Below are 16,502 nucleotides of genomic sequence, written 5' to 3'. Positions count from 1 at the left end.
TTTTACCCATTTAAACTTTTCTCAATGAATAACGTTTGCTGTGCAGAGAATATAGCCTGAAAACATTTGATTTTTGCCCCATTTGCACAGAATTAAAATTGCATGCAGTTTCGATGGACAAACAGCTATGCACATTTTTTTTAAAATGCACCCCTTGGAGGTAGCTGTGACTATAATCATTTTTGGCAATTTTAAATTCCATTTCTAGATTCCTCTTGCATGTATTGATTTACATATTGCCTTTACTGATTAATGTCATAAAGTATCATTCTATAAAGATTGTAGGATTTCCATTTCTTCAGCTGTTGTCCTGATGTACGTTATACTGTATATAAGGGGAAAAAAATAAAATAAAATAGTTCATACACATTTCCAGATATTTTATCACTAAAAACAGGGCAGGTACGGAAAAATGCCTGTTAATCCTACCAGAAATCCAGCAAGCTCCTAACTTCTTGTATAAATCTGATATCCTGAGCAGTGTTATCAGCACTGCCTTGTTCTTCCCTGTGGACTACATATCTTTTCCACCTATCTTATGGAGATTAGGGTAGTGGTACTGAAGTTTAACCACCTAAGGACCCACTCATGTACATATACGTCGGTACTTTAAAGATGCATATCTCAGTAATGGCAGCAGCTGCTGCCACAACCGAGATATCCATCTTTACTGTGAGCGGTCCTGTAAACGATAACGGTGGTCTCCGCGACGGATTCGCCGCAAGATCACCGTTATCGGCGGCGGGAGAGGGCCCTCCCTCCCGCCGCTCTCCCGCACCCTCCGCTGCTTACCGGAGCCGTCGGTAGCGGCAGAGGCGATCAGGGGCTGTCCCCTGGTCGGCTGGGATACGAGTGAGGGCAAGATGGTCCCCACCCGTCACCAGAGCATAGCAGGGCGGAAGTGATGTGATGTTTTCTTAAAGCAATATTTTCTAGTTGTCATTTTTTTGCAATTAAGTCTAAATATGAGATCTGAGGTCTTTTTGACCCCAGATCTCATATTTAAGAGGTCCTGTCATGCTTTTTTCTATTACAAGGGATGTTTACATTGTAATAGGAATAAAAGTGATCCATTTTTTTTATTTATTTCCTTTTTCAGTGTAAAAATTAATAAAATAAAATAAAAATAAATATGAAATTTTTTTTTTTTTTTTTAAAGTGCCCCGTCCCGACAAACTTTGCGCAGAAGCGAATGCATATGTGAGTAGTGCCCGCATATGAAAACGGTGTTCAAACCACACAAGTGAGGTTTTACCGCTATCGTTAGAGCGAGAGCAATAATTCTAGCCCTAGAACACCTCTGTATTTCGGCGTAACATTTATCTTTCATAATATATTGAAAAATTGGACTAACTTTACTGTTGTCTTATTTTTTTTTTTAAAAAAGTGATTTTTTTCAAAAAAAGGTGCACTTGTAAGACCGCTGCGCAAATACGGTGTAACAAAAAGTATTGCAATGACCGCCATTTTATTCTCTAGGGTGTTAGAAAAAAAATCATATAATGTTTGGGGGGTTTTAAGTAATTTTCTCTGTTTTGGTCTTGTAAACGCCAGATCTGAAAAACAGCCAAGGTCCTTAAGTGGTTAAAAAAAAAAAAAACCTGGTGGGGGCTGATAACACCGTTTGGGAGTTTTAAAAGGGAATTCTATTGTCAGCTCAAGCAGGAAGTTAGGAGCACATTGGATTTCTGGCAGATCTACAGGTATTTTTCATTTATTTTTTGCCCAAAAATGCTGAATCTTTGTACATAATACATTTTGTATAACAATCATTTATTTTTGACTCGCACAGCCGGCTTTGTCATGCTCATCCGACTCTGAAGGTAATTGAGATGTTCCATTTTCGGGGACCCTCTCAGGTTGGTGACCGGCTGATTCTAAAGGCTATTGTGAACAATGCCTTCAAAGACAGGTTAGTATTTGGATGGCGGCAAGTGGGAAGTTGTGTCTGACATCCAGATCAGATACAGACAAAACTGTTAAAGGTCCTTTAATTTTGTACATACATTTTTTTTTTTTAAAGGCGGTAATAATAACTAACAGAGAATAATCAATTTATACAGATCCTGACTCCAACTTAAAAAAATTAAAGGTAAAAGCACAGAAAAGCTCTTGGCACAGACGGCACACATATATGCGCCCTTGGCGCCTCCCGGACGTACAGTATATTTGGTGCCTCCTGGCCACATATTTGCATGCAGTATTGCAAAAACAGCTGTGCCAAGAGAGTGTGCGACCCCAGATCGGTTACTGGTGGCCAACGCAAGGCTCCTGATCGCTGCTTGAGATCTGGAGCTTTCCAATCATGTGACTACCATGACAGCCAATCACTGTGGTCACATGATCGTAAAAACACTGCCCCATTTCCTGGCATCCAAAACCCCTTAAAGCGCCAAGAGGTGGCCGCACCAAAGGGTTAAATGCATTTTCTTAACTTATTTTTCAACCATTTGCAGTGTGATTTTTGAACTTGCTAGAAAAATTCGCTTTTTCAGAAAGTGACTATTCTCCAGTACTGCATAGCCCTTTCCTCTTTCGGCGGGTATTTAAATCCTGTCGATTGCTGACCCAGCTCCTCACCTCCCTTACATAACCTTTTTATATAGCAACTGGGGAAGGAGTGAAAGGAAATGCACTTGAGTGACAGCTCTGAGTCTGCTGGGGCTATTGACATCAATTCCAAGATGGCGGCTCCCAGCAGCTTTCTCCGGCCTGTCTACACAAGGTTTTTTACAGGTAAATAACATGCCTAAAATATGTTAAATGCACATACAATCCTATGAGATTGTTGTTGAAATTAATATTTTTTAAGTTATACTGGTAACCTCATATCCGTCTTGATGAGTGGATACACTGTGATAATAGTATTTTTAGCTATGTAAGGATAGGCACAAGGGTTATGGTATTTTTGTAGGTTTATTTATCCCATAGCAAGTACCTTACTATCTGCTTTAACCACTTGCCACCCGCCTTATGCATAAAGACGTCGGCAAAGTGGTTTCAATATCCTGAGTGGACGTCATATGACATCCTCAGGATATTGAGCCGCTGCGCGCATCACGGCGATCGTTGTTGCAGGGTGTCAGTCTGACATCCCGCAACACCGATCTAGGTAAAGGGTCTATGACGGAAACTTTTTACCACGTGATCAGCCGTGTCCAATCACGGGTGATCACGATGTAAACAGGAAAAGCCGGTAATTGGCTTTTCCTCACTCGCGTCTGCCAGACGCGAGTAGAGGAGAGCCGATCTGCTGCTCCTCTGACAGGGGGGGGGGGGGTTGTGCTGATCGATTATCAGCACAGCCCCCCCCCGAGGATGCCCACACTGGACCACCAGGGATGCCACTAGACCACCAGGGATGCAAAACACAGGTATGCCACCCTAGACCACCAGGGATGACAATGACAGAAATAATGGATGCCAATCAGTGCCCACAATGGGCATCACTGATTGGCAGGCATTGTTTGGCACTGATTGGCATCCATTAGTACAACACATACGTTAGTGCCGCCTATCAGTGCCCATCCGTGCCGCCTATCCGTGCCCATCCGTGCCGCCTATCCGTGCCCATCTGCGCCGCCTATCCGTGCCCATCTGCGCCGCCTATCCGTGCCCATCTGCGCCGCCTATCCGTGCCCATCTGCGCCGCCTATCCGTGCCCATCTGCGCCGCCTATCCGTGCCCATCTGCGCCGCCTATCCGTGCCCATCCATGCCGCCTATCAGTGGCCATCTGTGCCGCATATAAGTGCTCATCAATGCCACCCCATCCGTGCCGCCTATCCGTGCCCATCCGTGCCGCCTATCCGTGCCCATCCGTGCCGCCTATCAGTGCCCATCCGTGCCACATATTAGTGTCCATCATCAGTGCCCATCAATGCCACCACATCAGTGCCACCTCATTGGTGCCCATCAGTGCCGCCTTATCAGTGCCCATCAGTGAAGGAGAAAACTTACTTATTTACAATGTTTTATAACAGAAACAAAAAAAAACTTTTTTTTTCAAAATTTTCGGTAATTTTTTTTATTTTTTTTGCAGAAAATAAAAATCCCAGAGGTGATCAAATACCACCAAAAGAAAGCTCTATTTGTGGGTACAAAATGATAAGCATTTAGTTTGGGTACAGTGTAGCATGACCGCGCAATTGTCATTCAAAGTGCAACAGCACTGAAAGCTAAAAATTGGTCTGGGCAGGAAGGTGTATAAGTGCCCTGTGTGGAAGGGGTTAAAGTAAACTCATTTATAGCACCCAGTTAGAAGTTTAGCATTTAACAGTGCCGTCTATTCAGACCTAGAAGGACCTTTCGTACCTACGTTAGGATGCTGTACACCATTTCTTTGCCTCATCTTATTTATTGCACTCCTATATATTGGTTTCCCTGACATCACCTCTGCAGTAGCGTGATAGTTAGCGCATTGTAACCCATTGTTGTGCTTTTATATGGCTCTTACCAGTTTCAGTAGCGTGATAGTTAGCGCATTGTAACCCATTGTTGTGCTTTTATATGGCTCTTACCAGTTTGTAGAAAGTATTATAATGCTGAGTATTCTGATTCAGAACCTGAAGAACTGCTGTATTGTCTGCACAAGGCCAACACAAAGGACGGGGCTTTGGAACTTGATCTGCGGAAGTTTAAATTGCTTTAGAAAGCAAAGAGTTCAACATGAACCTGCACAGGTGTGAGTTTCTGTCCAGGTTGTGTAACCTATCGGTTTACAATTTCTGGGACTGCAAAACAGTGTTTTATAAGACCTACTGTAATGGAAGATGTCTTTTGTAAAACTTAAAGCACAAGCTATTCTAAAGCTGTCATTACAGTGATTGTAAAGGGGATTATTTTTAGTTCAATCTTATTTTATTGAAGAGCATGTCGTAAACAAACATAGAGTTTAGCAATATACGTACAGAAACAAGCAATGTTACATGTAAAGCATCTTATGATCTTAAAGCGGAGTTCCATCCAAAAATGGAACGTCCGCTTTTTAGAATCCTCCCCCCCTCTGGTGTCACATTTGGCACCTTTTTAGGGGGGAGGAGGGAGCAGATACCTGTGTAATACAGGTATTTGCTCCCACTTCCGGGCATAGATCTTGGCGGGGATCGCGGTGACCTATGCCACGTCTGGCGCCTACACCCACTGTCTTCTGGGAGACACACAGGTCCCAGAAGGCAGCAGGGACAAGTGGGGTAGTGCAGCGCGACTCGCACATGAGCAGTAGGGAACCAGGAAGTGAAGCCGCAAGGCTTCACTTCCTGATTCCCTTACCGAAGATGGCGGCGGCAGCACCCGAGAGCCGATGGACAGATTGGCTTTGGCTGCCGACATCGCGGGCACCCTGGACAGGTAAGTGCACATATATCAGTATAAGTCAGCAGCTGCAGTATTTGTAGCTGCTGACTTTAAAAAAAAAAATTTGGGCGGAATTCCACTTTAAGGTACAGAGAATTCGTCAATCTCAACGGATATGTTTTAAACATTAAAGTCTAGGAGGATCGATAACCTCTTGCAGAACACAATGTCACTCAGTGAACACCACTATCTACTCAATGAGCGGTACCCACTTGTTTAACTTGTGTTAATTGTAATTTCTAGTAAAGGGATATGCTGCTTGGATCACAAACGGATCCAGGAAAGTATTGCACCTGTGATCAGCAGATCGCGGGTGCGATGTCAGGCTCCTGCACACACTGCTTGCAGCTCTGCAGCCGGTACCTGTGTATGGGCTGTCATTGCAGATTTGTAGGCAGTTTGACTGAACTGCGTGCTTTCAGTTCATTCAAACTACAAGTACATCTGCTACGACTGATGGTACCTGTAGTTTATTATTTCACATGAAACAGGATACTCTACCCACACAGCCATGCTACTTTTAAAAAGTGACAACGGGTGCGGGGAGAGTAACATTTACCATCAAATGAAAGCCTAATTTGTCCTGTAAAAAAGGTTTTTCACCTAGATACCATAAGTAGTTGTGATGGTATGCACAGTTTAACGAACACATGTCAAAGTTGCATAATTGCACTCGGGCATTAGGATTTGTTTTACCCTCTGTCATCAAGGGGTTAAACAACAGAGTGTTCTGCTTTCTCTTGCCTGCTGTCAATAATTACCTTTCATAGTATTATTAGTAGTGAGAGATATGAACTTTACCTGTCCTGTACTCCTGACATTTGGGCAAAGGCCAAAAAAACCTGTTTATAAAGCATGCAAGAAGGTCATGTTTATGATGCTCATTAGTCTAATGTCTCGGTTTAGAAGACCCTGCAGATAAACATATCTGTGTATGTATGTTATGTTTGAAAGGTCTAGCATAGTTAATACTAGACGGCTGAATAAATCAATAAAGCAAGATAATCGATTTTGCTTTATTTTTCTGTAATCAACTTTGATAAACATTTGAGTCTGCGGCACTTGATATACCGCGCATCTCTAAAGTGGTTCGCACTTCTGACAGCACTGGGGAACTCAGTGTTCCGGCCAGGACACCATCGACATTGATCTCCATGTGCTTGCAAGGGTTTCCTCCAGTATCCTCCCACACTCCAAGATATGCTGGTCAGAAAATTGAATCTGTACAAAAAAGGATATTCTACTAAACACAGCAAAGATGGATGCCTCAGCATCTGTCCCAATAACAGGCAAAGCAATTTGTGTCCCCAGTGAGAAAAGTGCTACATAAATTATTACATTAAAAATTATTTAGATTGTAAGTTTCGGATCATTCTGGAACTTAAAAAAGTAACTGTGTAGCCAGAGGCGTCCCTAGGGGGGGGCCAGAGGGGGCCCTGACCCCCCCAACATCATGCTGTGCCCCACCATGTGCCCCCCCCAAAAAAAAAAAAATTTTTTTTATTTTTATTTTTTGCAATTTTTGTATTTTGCTCCCCGAGAGGGAGAGCGTCCCCAGTCAGCTCTGTGGGGGATTCCTCCCCCTCGCTGTGCTCGCCGACACTGCATAATGCGAGCGCTCACACAACCAGATATTCAAGCCTGGGCCGTGTTTAAGTGTGTGCACTGCAGACTGCAGTACACTGTAATCACTGAACTACATTATCTCCATCCCTTCTCTCCCCCCCCATCTGTCTCCCTCCCCTTCTCCTGTTCCTGTTCTTTCAAAACATTCACAATTTACTTTCACTTTCAGTCAGGCAGATAATATACGGTGCAAATTTCTTTCCTGCATCCACAGATTGCAGGAAAGAAACTTGCATGATTCCCCCATCAACAGACAGTGGTGACAGGGTAATATCCCTCCTGCCCAGCAATTATATTCTCCCGACAAACAGTGATTATCACTAGTGACTATACAGCAACCACTAGTGATAATTATAAGAGAATCTGCTCATTAATGGTTCAAATCTCAGCCAGTTTCTGCTGAACCAGCTGAGATTTAAACTGTCTATGACTGTTCTTAGCTTATAGGCAGCCCATACATTGATTAGCACTGTGGAGTGTCGGCTTCCTGGCGTGATCGGGCATGTGGGATTTCAAATACACCCGAGCCCATCTCTATTGGTTGTAGACAGTTGAGCTCCCTGCAGGTTGCTTAGCAGCAGTGGACCCTTCTCTGACATGCTGATCGGGATGCAATCCAGGTGATGCTCTCAGTCAAATCCTAGTCATAAATATCAGTGATTTTTTAGGGCTGTTACTGATCAAAATGTTTCTGTTCGATTAATCGTTTTTGTTTTTTTTATCGATTAATCGACTAATTTCGATTAATAGCGCACATACAGATCCAACTACTTTTAGCTGATCTCCTTAAAGGCTGATTCCCAGTGCAGCTACCAACCACTGGAAAAATGGATAGCAGGATACAAAAAACACACAAAGGCAGCGCTCGATGGGAATAGCATTAAAACTTTTACAGTCATCAAGTAGGTAACCAAATAAATATTGCACTGGAGATAAAATCGATGTAGCTACATAAACTGTAAAAATGGTGCGAGTAATACCAAACGGTACCAAAAGCAGTCATAAAAACATGTAGCTAAGTATGATACTGGTATAAAAATGTGTACAACGATACCACTGCTGAATCCAGATGAGGAGAGGTTAACATCAGTCCGTCGGCATGTAGATGTCCCATGAAGGGAACTATCACAACTCCCAGTGGATGGTTGTAGAATCCCAGGTTGATAGAGGGAAGTGTAACAGCCCTTGTGTGCGGCAGATAGCAAGGTTCCGCCGGCATGCAGATATGAAGGCACAGCAAAGGAGCCCTTCAGATGGACACGGCAAGCCCCGCCGGTGTCCGTGACGTTACTGGATCTCCAACGGAACTCCCTGAAGGCCCAGAAGCCGGCGGAGAGGTGAGTACCAATCAAAAGAATTTTAATCGATCAAAAAGATTTTGATCAATCAAAAAAATTCAAGATTAATCGATTAATTAAAAGTTAATTTGCACAGTCCTAGTGATTTTATTGATCAAAGCCCACACTTTACAGGCATAGAGCCCACATGGCTGCTGATCATACGGTTGATTATATTTATGTGGTTGTACTCTTGATGCTAATAAATACTGTGTTTATTAGATCTGACTGGGAGCATCACCTGGATCACATGCCGATCAGCATGTCAACAGAGAAGGTTATACAGCGTTACTGCTGCTAGGTGACCAGCTGGGGGCTCGGCTCTCTATAACCAATAGTGCCAGCCTTCCCCTGCATGCACCCATAATGTCACCAGCACTAGGTCCTAATAGACTGCAGACGCCAGACCAGCGCTGTAAATAGCAGGGACAGGACAGCTGGGGATCCCCACTGTGGCAGAACACCAGTAGACTCCCTGGCAAGACATCCTTTGCAACCCTGATAGTTCTCCCACTGCTTTGGACCCTTATATTTTCTTGGTGTGCTGGTGACATATATCTCTTGTTTTCTGCCACCCTGGGGGGCCCCAGTATAGTAGGAAGGGAGCTCACTGCAGAACATGTGAAAGGGCCCATAGTGGGATCGTAGTAAAGGGCCCCAGGATATATATATATATATATATATATATATATATATATATATATATATATGTATATATATATATATATATATATAATTGCATTTTATAGTTGGACCCCCTACTTTTGTCCCTGTCCCCCCATGTGCCCCCCCTAAATATGAAAGCTGGAGACGCCACTGTGTGTAGCTGGTTGTAATCATTACCAAAAAACTTCTCTGTTAAGCATTAGTCAGCATGTTACAGTGAAGAGTGTTGCAAATGTCAGAGAAGTTGAGAGAGTATGTCAGATCTTGGCTATCATAATAGATGTTCCCCTATTGTGTACCTTCCTCATTCAATGGCTCGTATCATGTTCCAGCTTAACTATTACAACACCTTCCTTTGTGGCCTACCAACAAACAGACCACTCCAGCCCTTTCTGAGTTTTTTTGCTCCACTCACCTGTCTCTTGTTGCTCCTCCAAGTCTTCTCTATATTAGCTCTTCCTCAGGTTCCCAGTTATGCAGAGAATACAGGTGCGACCTCCTTAGGAGCCGCTAGATTTATGGGTCTTTCCTCATGCACAGCCAGGCAACAGGAATTTTCCAGCACTCCCACTGTAGTCAAGAACCAGTCCAGGGTTATTCAGTGCTATTCAATATTTACCTCCCCCCGCTCCTAAAAATTATTAGTAATCACGACCTTCTCTATCACTCCTACGCGGATGATACGCAACTTTATTTTCGTAGCAGCGACAAAAAGAACCAATACCCCGCATTAGAACAATGCCTCACTCAGACATCTGGATGACGGAGAGTCCCCTCAAACTCAATGGAGCAAAAACAGAAATCATTCAACTCCATGCAAACAGAAGGAAACTGGCCAGGACTACCTGGACCCCTCCACCCATTTTAGGACAAACCATCACCCCTAGCACCAAGGTCAAAAGTCTAGGAGTCATCTTTGACTCGGACATGACAATGGATGCACAAATAGGATCAGTAATTAGCGGATCGCACCATCTTCTACGGCTCCTACGAAGAGTGGTTCCCTTCATCCCTAAAGAAGACACAGCGGTAGTGGTAGGGTTAATCATTAACTCCAGATTCGATTATGCAAATGCCCTTTACCTCGGACTCCCAAAGTACCAACTCGCCCGGCTCCAAATCATCCAAAACATGGCAGCTCGACTGGTAACAGGGAAAAAACCCTGGGAACCAATCACCTCGTCCCTGAGATCCCTCCATTGGCTGCCCATAAAGGACCGAGTCACTTTCAAGGCCTTATGCATAACGCACAAATGTGTACACGGAAGCGTGCCCCTATATTTAAGTGAGAAAATAAAACAACAAAACCCAAATCGAGTTCTTGGATCAACTAACCAAAAATTATTACAAATTCCCAAAGCCCGATATAAGACCAAAAGAGAATGTCGTTTTTTAGTTCAAGGACCTCGACTATGGAACGCTTTACCAACTAATATCCGAATGGAAATTGATCACCTGGCCTTCAGAAAAAAACTAAAGACCCATGTATTCTGAGGGTTAAACTGAAGGAAAATGGATGCCAAGCGCCTTGAGGCGATTCAGTTCGCATTTGTAGCGCTATACAAGTAATTCACTCACTCAGGGTGGTTGGTTTTGTTTTTATGTACTTTTTAAAATCGGTGCAGCGCCGCAGATTTTTCGTCGGATATCCGATGAAGCTGACTTTCATCAGTCTTGCCTACACACCATCAGTCAAAAATCTGACCTTGTCCAAACGCGGTGACGTAAAAACACTACGACGAGCCGAAAAAAATTAAGTTCAATGCTTCTGAGCCTGCGTCGACTTTATTCTGAGCATGTGTGGATTTTTGTCCGATGGAGTTCCACACAGACGATCGGATTTTTCTATCATTTTTTTTATCCATAGGAAAAATTTAAAACATGTTCTATTTTTTTTTTTTTTTTTACTGATGGAAAACAAACCGATGGGGCCCACACACGATTGGTTTGTCCGATGAAAACAGTCCATCGGTCTGTTTTCATCGGACAAACCGATCGTGTGTACAGGGCTTAAAGTGGAGTTTTCATCCCCAATTTTTTTTTTTCATTATTGTGCTCATTAGACCTAAAAAATAAAAAAATAAAAATTTTTTTACTCATCTGGAAATGCCTGAAATCTGCCTTTAGAATCACCTAGGATCCTGACATCATCTCCCTCTAATGCTCCTGGGAAATGTGTGTCATCATTTCCCAGGATGCAGTGCGCTACCCAATTATCACTCCCCATCCAAGACTTCCAGGAAGTAAGTGCTTGTGGGCTTCACAATGCCCACAAGCAAAATGACAACGGTGTGGACATAGTTTTATAAACTATCTTTTTTGAATAACTATCCGGAGTGGCAGCAGATTGTAAAATAGTAAGTGACCGGATTTATATTATAAAAACGCAGGATGAAAGGACATACATTTAAGAAATGCTAATTGTGGTTGGAACCCCGCTTTAAGTGTTTTCGGGTAATATTATTTCCTTTTTTGATTTAATGCATAAAGTGTTTTTTCTTGTTTCTATACAATCATTATACAAATAAACATTTGTCACAGGGTGTATAAAACACTGGGGTTGAATTACTAAAACTTGAGATTTCAAAATCTGGTGCAGCTCTGCATGGTAGCCAATCACTTTCTATCTTCAGCTTGTTCATTTAAAGCAGGGGTCTTCAAACTATCTAAATAAAGGGCCAGTTTACTGTCCTTCAGATTCTCTGGGGGCCGGAATGTGGCCATTGAGAGTAGAAAATGCTGTGGCTTTAATTGAATACAATTAAATTAAATGAATTTAATTGAATACAATTGAATACAATGCTACATAATTGGTATTAGAGTGAGGCATAGTGCCAATTGGCATCAGTGGAAGGAATAGTACCCCATCATTGGTGTCAGTGAAAGGAATGGGGCTCCATTGTTCGTATCATTCTGAGGTATAGTACCTTGTATTAGAAGGTGGAATAGTGCCAAGCGTTGATATCAGGGGAAGGAATAGGATGCATTAAGGTGAAAAAACACATCGTTTTACAACCCCTTTAAGCTTTGAAAACAAAAACCTGGAAGCTGATTGGTTTCTATGCACCAGATTTTACACTCTCCAGTTTTAGTAAATCAATCCCGGAGTGTTTGGAAAACATCTACTTAAAGGGGTTGTAAAGGTAACATTATTTCCCCCCTAAATGGCTTCCTTTACCTTAGTGCAGTCCTCCTTCACTTACCTCATCCTTCCATTTTGCTTTTAAATGTCCTTATTTCCTCTGAGAAATCCTCACTTCCTGTTCTTCTGTCTGTAACTCCACACAGAAATATGAGGCTTTCTCCCTGGTGTGGAGTGTCGTGCTCGCCCCCTCACTTGGACTACAGGAGAGTCAGGACGCCCACTAACACACAGCTCCTTTCTCTATCTGCAACGTAGAGAGCTTCCTGACTCTCCTGTAGTCCAAGGGAGGGGGCGAGCACGACGCTCCACACCAGGGAGTAAGCCTTGCATTACTGTGTGGAGTTACAGACAGAAGAACAGGAAGTGAGGATTTCTCAGAAGAAATAAGGACATTTAAAAGCAAAATGGAAGGATGAGGTAAGTGAAGGAGGACTGCACTAAGGTTTTTTTTACCTTTACAACCCCTTTAAGGCCGGATTCACACTTGTGCGGTGCGAATTTCAGCTCTGTTATCTCTGCAGAGAGATAAGAGAGCTGTTCAGCAGATTAGCAACGTTTTAGATGCGAATTTGGAGACCTGGGAGAGGGGAGGGGAAGGGGGGAAGTGTATTGAGCTGAATGAGAGAAATCCTGAAGAGAAATGAACACATGTGCGAATCAGATGCGTGCCCATAGAAGATAATGGGCCTGAATTCGCACACGTTTTTTCGGCAATGTGCAGTGCGAATGTATCGCACATATGTGAACCAGCCTCATTGAAATCAATGTATTTTTTAATGTTATGCAAATTGGATCTGGACTTTTCTGAAACATGCAGCACCGCACAGAACTTCCTTTTGGTGTGATGTAATGCTATTCTGAAGCCAAGACACCTTGCCGACAGATTTGCACTGCAGCGCAATACGTGGCAGCACACTATCATGCATTGTGGTGTGGTGCACTGACACATGTATTGCCAGCCCATACATTTATAATGGACTGCCTAGCAGAGCGCACGTTAATGAGAAAAAAATATGCACATGCAACTGATCCTTACCTTTTTATATTAATGTTACCTTTGGCGCCATACATGTACTGATAAATGAACACAGATTTTAACCACTTCAGCCCTGGAAGAATTGGCTGCCCAATGACCGTGCCATGTTTTGCGATTCAGCACTGCGTCGCTTTAACTGACAATTGCGCAGTCGTGCGATGCGGCACCCAAACAAAATTTACGTCCTTTTTTCCCCACAAATAGAGCTTTCTTTTGGTGGAATTTGATCACCACTGCGGTTTTCATTTTTTGCGCTATAAACACAAAAAGAGCGACAATTTCGAGAAAAAAAAGCGTACCTGTACGGTGCTTTGCCTGCCCGTGCCATTCTGCCAACGTAAATGTACGTTAGGCAGTCGGCAAGTGGTTAAATTGGTAGTTAAATGTAAAATTAAAAGATCTATTTGATTGGATTTTTATTTGCTTTATTGTCCCTTGTCAATCAAAACAATAGTTTATTGCAAATAATTTCTAAAAGACATGATTCATAAAATTATCATATTGCTGTATGTATGAACAAAAAATGATCCGCTTGGACAGAATGCTGATTGGTTATTGTAGGTTAATGTACTTTTTTAAACTCGTTTTGCGCCTTTATTCATTGAGTTAGGCTGATAGATAATAGACAATATGGATATACCACCTCAGTCTGTTATGATTTAGTGTGAACATGCTTGTGTTGCAGTATGGAGGTGGGCGTCTGTGTGGAGGCATTTTGCCATGATGTCGCTGTGCCTAGAAGACACATAAACAGCGCTTTTATGACGTTTATGGTTCTGGATGAAAATAACCATCACTGTATTCTACCTCGCATCAAACCGGAACCTGGGGTAGGCAAATTTTTTACTTTCATTATCTTAGATTTTGCTATTTTATCTCTTATGTAAAAATAATAAGACATCTACTGCTTGTTATTTTGTCTTATAACCCCTTATAGATTCAGATATGATGAATAGCTATATGATGATCGATTCGGATATGAACTACGTAAGGATTTTGAGTGTAGGAGATCTGTCCTGAAAAAAAGCTTCCAACAAAGCATTTTAGACCTACAGTACCCCCTATGTTCAACCACTTTCACCCGAAGGGTCTGGTATGGATTTTAAGGGGAACCCCCATGCCAAAAATGGTGTGGGGGTTCCCTCCAAAATCCATACCAGACCCTTATCTAAGCATGCAGCCCGGCAGGTCAGGAAAGGGGACTAGAGAGCGCCCACCCACCTCCTGGTCCATACCAGGCCACATGCCCTCGAAATGGGGGGGGTGGGTGCTTTGGGGCAGGGGGGCTCTTGCCCCCACCCCAAAACACCTTGTCCCCATATTGATGGGGACAAGGGCCTCTTCGCGACAACCCTGGGCGGTGGTTGTTGAGGGGAGGTCTGTGGGCAGGGGGCTTATCGGAATCTGGAAGCCCCCTTCAACAAGGGGGCCCCCAGATCCCGCCCCCTAATGTGAATGAGTAGGGGGTACAATGTAGGGGGGGGGGAGCTGTTATTGGAAGTTTTTTTACCTTAATGCAGAGAGTGCATAAAGGTAATAAATAAAAACCTTATGCTTTTACAGCCACCTTAATTGTGTACTATTTTTTTTTACAGTAAAACTACATTTTAAAATTAACACTGGCTAAAATAGGAAAAAAATGTAACTTTTTGTTTTTGTATTAATTTACATAAAGAATACATTTTTTTGCAAGACAGTATTGCCAAACGAAAGCCTATTTTGCCCCCACAAAAACCTTATATGTGTTACTTCATTATCTTAAAGGGGTTGTAAAGGTACATTTTTTTTTTTTACTCCTAAATAGCTTCCTTTACCTTAGTGCAGTCCTCCTTCACTTACCTCATCCTTCCATTTTGCTTTTAAATGTCCTTATTTCTTCTGAGAAATCCTCACTTCCTGTTCTTCTGTCTGTAACTCCACACAGTAATGCAAGGCTTTCTCCCTGGTGTGGAGTGTCGTGCTCGCCCCCTCTCCCTTGGATTACAGGAGAGTCAGGACACCCACTAACACACAGCTCCTTTCACTATCTGCAAAGTAGAGAGCGTCCTGACTTGCCTGCTCGCCCCCTCACCCCTCAAGAGGCTTTCTCCACACCAGGGAGAAAGCCTTGCATTACTGTGTGGAGTTAGACAGAAGAACAGGAAGTGAGGATTTCTCGGAAGAAATAAGGACATTTAAAAGCAAAATGGAAGGATGAGGTAAGTGAAGGAGGACTGCACTAAGGTAAAGGAAGCTATTTAGGGAAAAAAATGTACCTTTACAACCCCTTTAACTAATGACACAGTTATTGCTGAATTATCAGGCACTTAGTAGAAATGTAAACATTTCTTAGGTCCATAAGGTGTATAACTATAAGTATTGAAATGGCTAATTTACTTTATTTTTTATATACTTTACTGCTGTTTGGGGATATTTTTTCCCTCACTTCCTGTTCCGATGATATCCTGTGTGACAGAGTGTCACCGGAATGGTTCGAGCACGTCTCTCCAATGGAGACACAGTCGGCAATAATCAAAAAATAATAAAAAAATTTGGCTGGAATTTGGCTTTAACCTTCTTTTAGAAAGAAATCAATAAATCCACCTTTTATATGGAAATATGGATCCATGAGAAGACAATTCCAAAGTTTATTGGTGAATATTTTTTGTCCACTTCTAAAAGTTAATTTCAAATGTTCAGAACACATAAATATATACGGTATATATAATATAAATATCTTTTATTTTTTGCAGGATGGGGAAAGACGTTACCGGGAGGCAAATGCACGCAGGAAGATCAGACTGGATCGGTAAGTAGAAAAAGCATTACAGAAAACCGGAAAATGACCAATGACTGTCCTAGAAGATTATAGTACTGATAACTTCCTAAGTATGAAAAGAAAAACGCATATGCCGCACTGTCTTTTTAAAAGTGACAAGGTAGCAGCCAGCACATCAGAGAATCCGTTGTAAAATGTGACATAAAGGTAATGAATAAGTGCAGCGCTAAACTAGAACTGTGACTAAAAAATGTATGTGAATGATGTGTGTACAATTAGAGTGAACTTTACACATATACACAAAAACGTGATAATATTTAAAGTCCGAAGGAGTATATTCTTAATATTGAAACGGTCATTGAGAATATTCCAACACATAGACGTGAAAGTTGTCCAAAAAGTGAAAAACTAGGCCAGGGGTGGCCAACCAGTGGCCCACGGAGTCCCCTGATGTGGCCCGCGACCTCCTGCTCTGGTATGGCGGGTTGGCAAGCCCAGATCGCAGGTTGCCGACCCGCCATACCACAGTATTAATGTTGTGAATGAAGCTGGTGGTAGAGGAAGAAAGCAGCTGCGGAGC

The 16,502-nt window shown here is 42.6% G+C and overlaps 1 protein-coding gene across 4 annotated transcripts in view; it reads left to right on the top strand.

Moving 5' to 3' along the window:
* ACOT11 (acyl-CoA thioesterase 11) overlaps positions 1-16,502 on the top strand; it is an 88,901-nt gene that overhangs the window by 49,940 nt on the left and 22,459 nt on the right. For all 4 annotated transcript variants that reach the window (XM_040360420.1, XM_040360419.1, XM_040360421.1 and 1 more), the window contains exons 9-11: positions 1,793-1,912; positions 13,850-13,994; positions 15,897-15,952. In XM_040360420.1, coding sequence (XP_040216354.1) covers positions 1,793-1,912; positions 13,850-13,994; positions 15,897-15,952 — 321 coding nt within the window. The remainder of the gene's footprint in view (positions 1-1,792; positions 1,913-13,849; positions 13,995-15,896; positions 15,953-16,502) is intronic.

This window comes from Rana temporaria, chromosome 7 (genome assembly GCF_905171775.1).
Source record: "Rana temporaria chromosome 7, aRanTem1.1, whole genome shotgun sequence".
In the NCBI taxonomy this organism is placed as follows: domain Eukaryota; kingdom Metazoa; phylum Chordata; class Amphibia; order Anura; family Ranidae; genus Rana; species Rana temporaria.
Note: the sequence above shows the minus strand (reverse complement) of the source record. Positions and strands in the feature narration are given on the sequence as shown.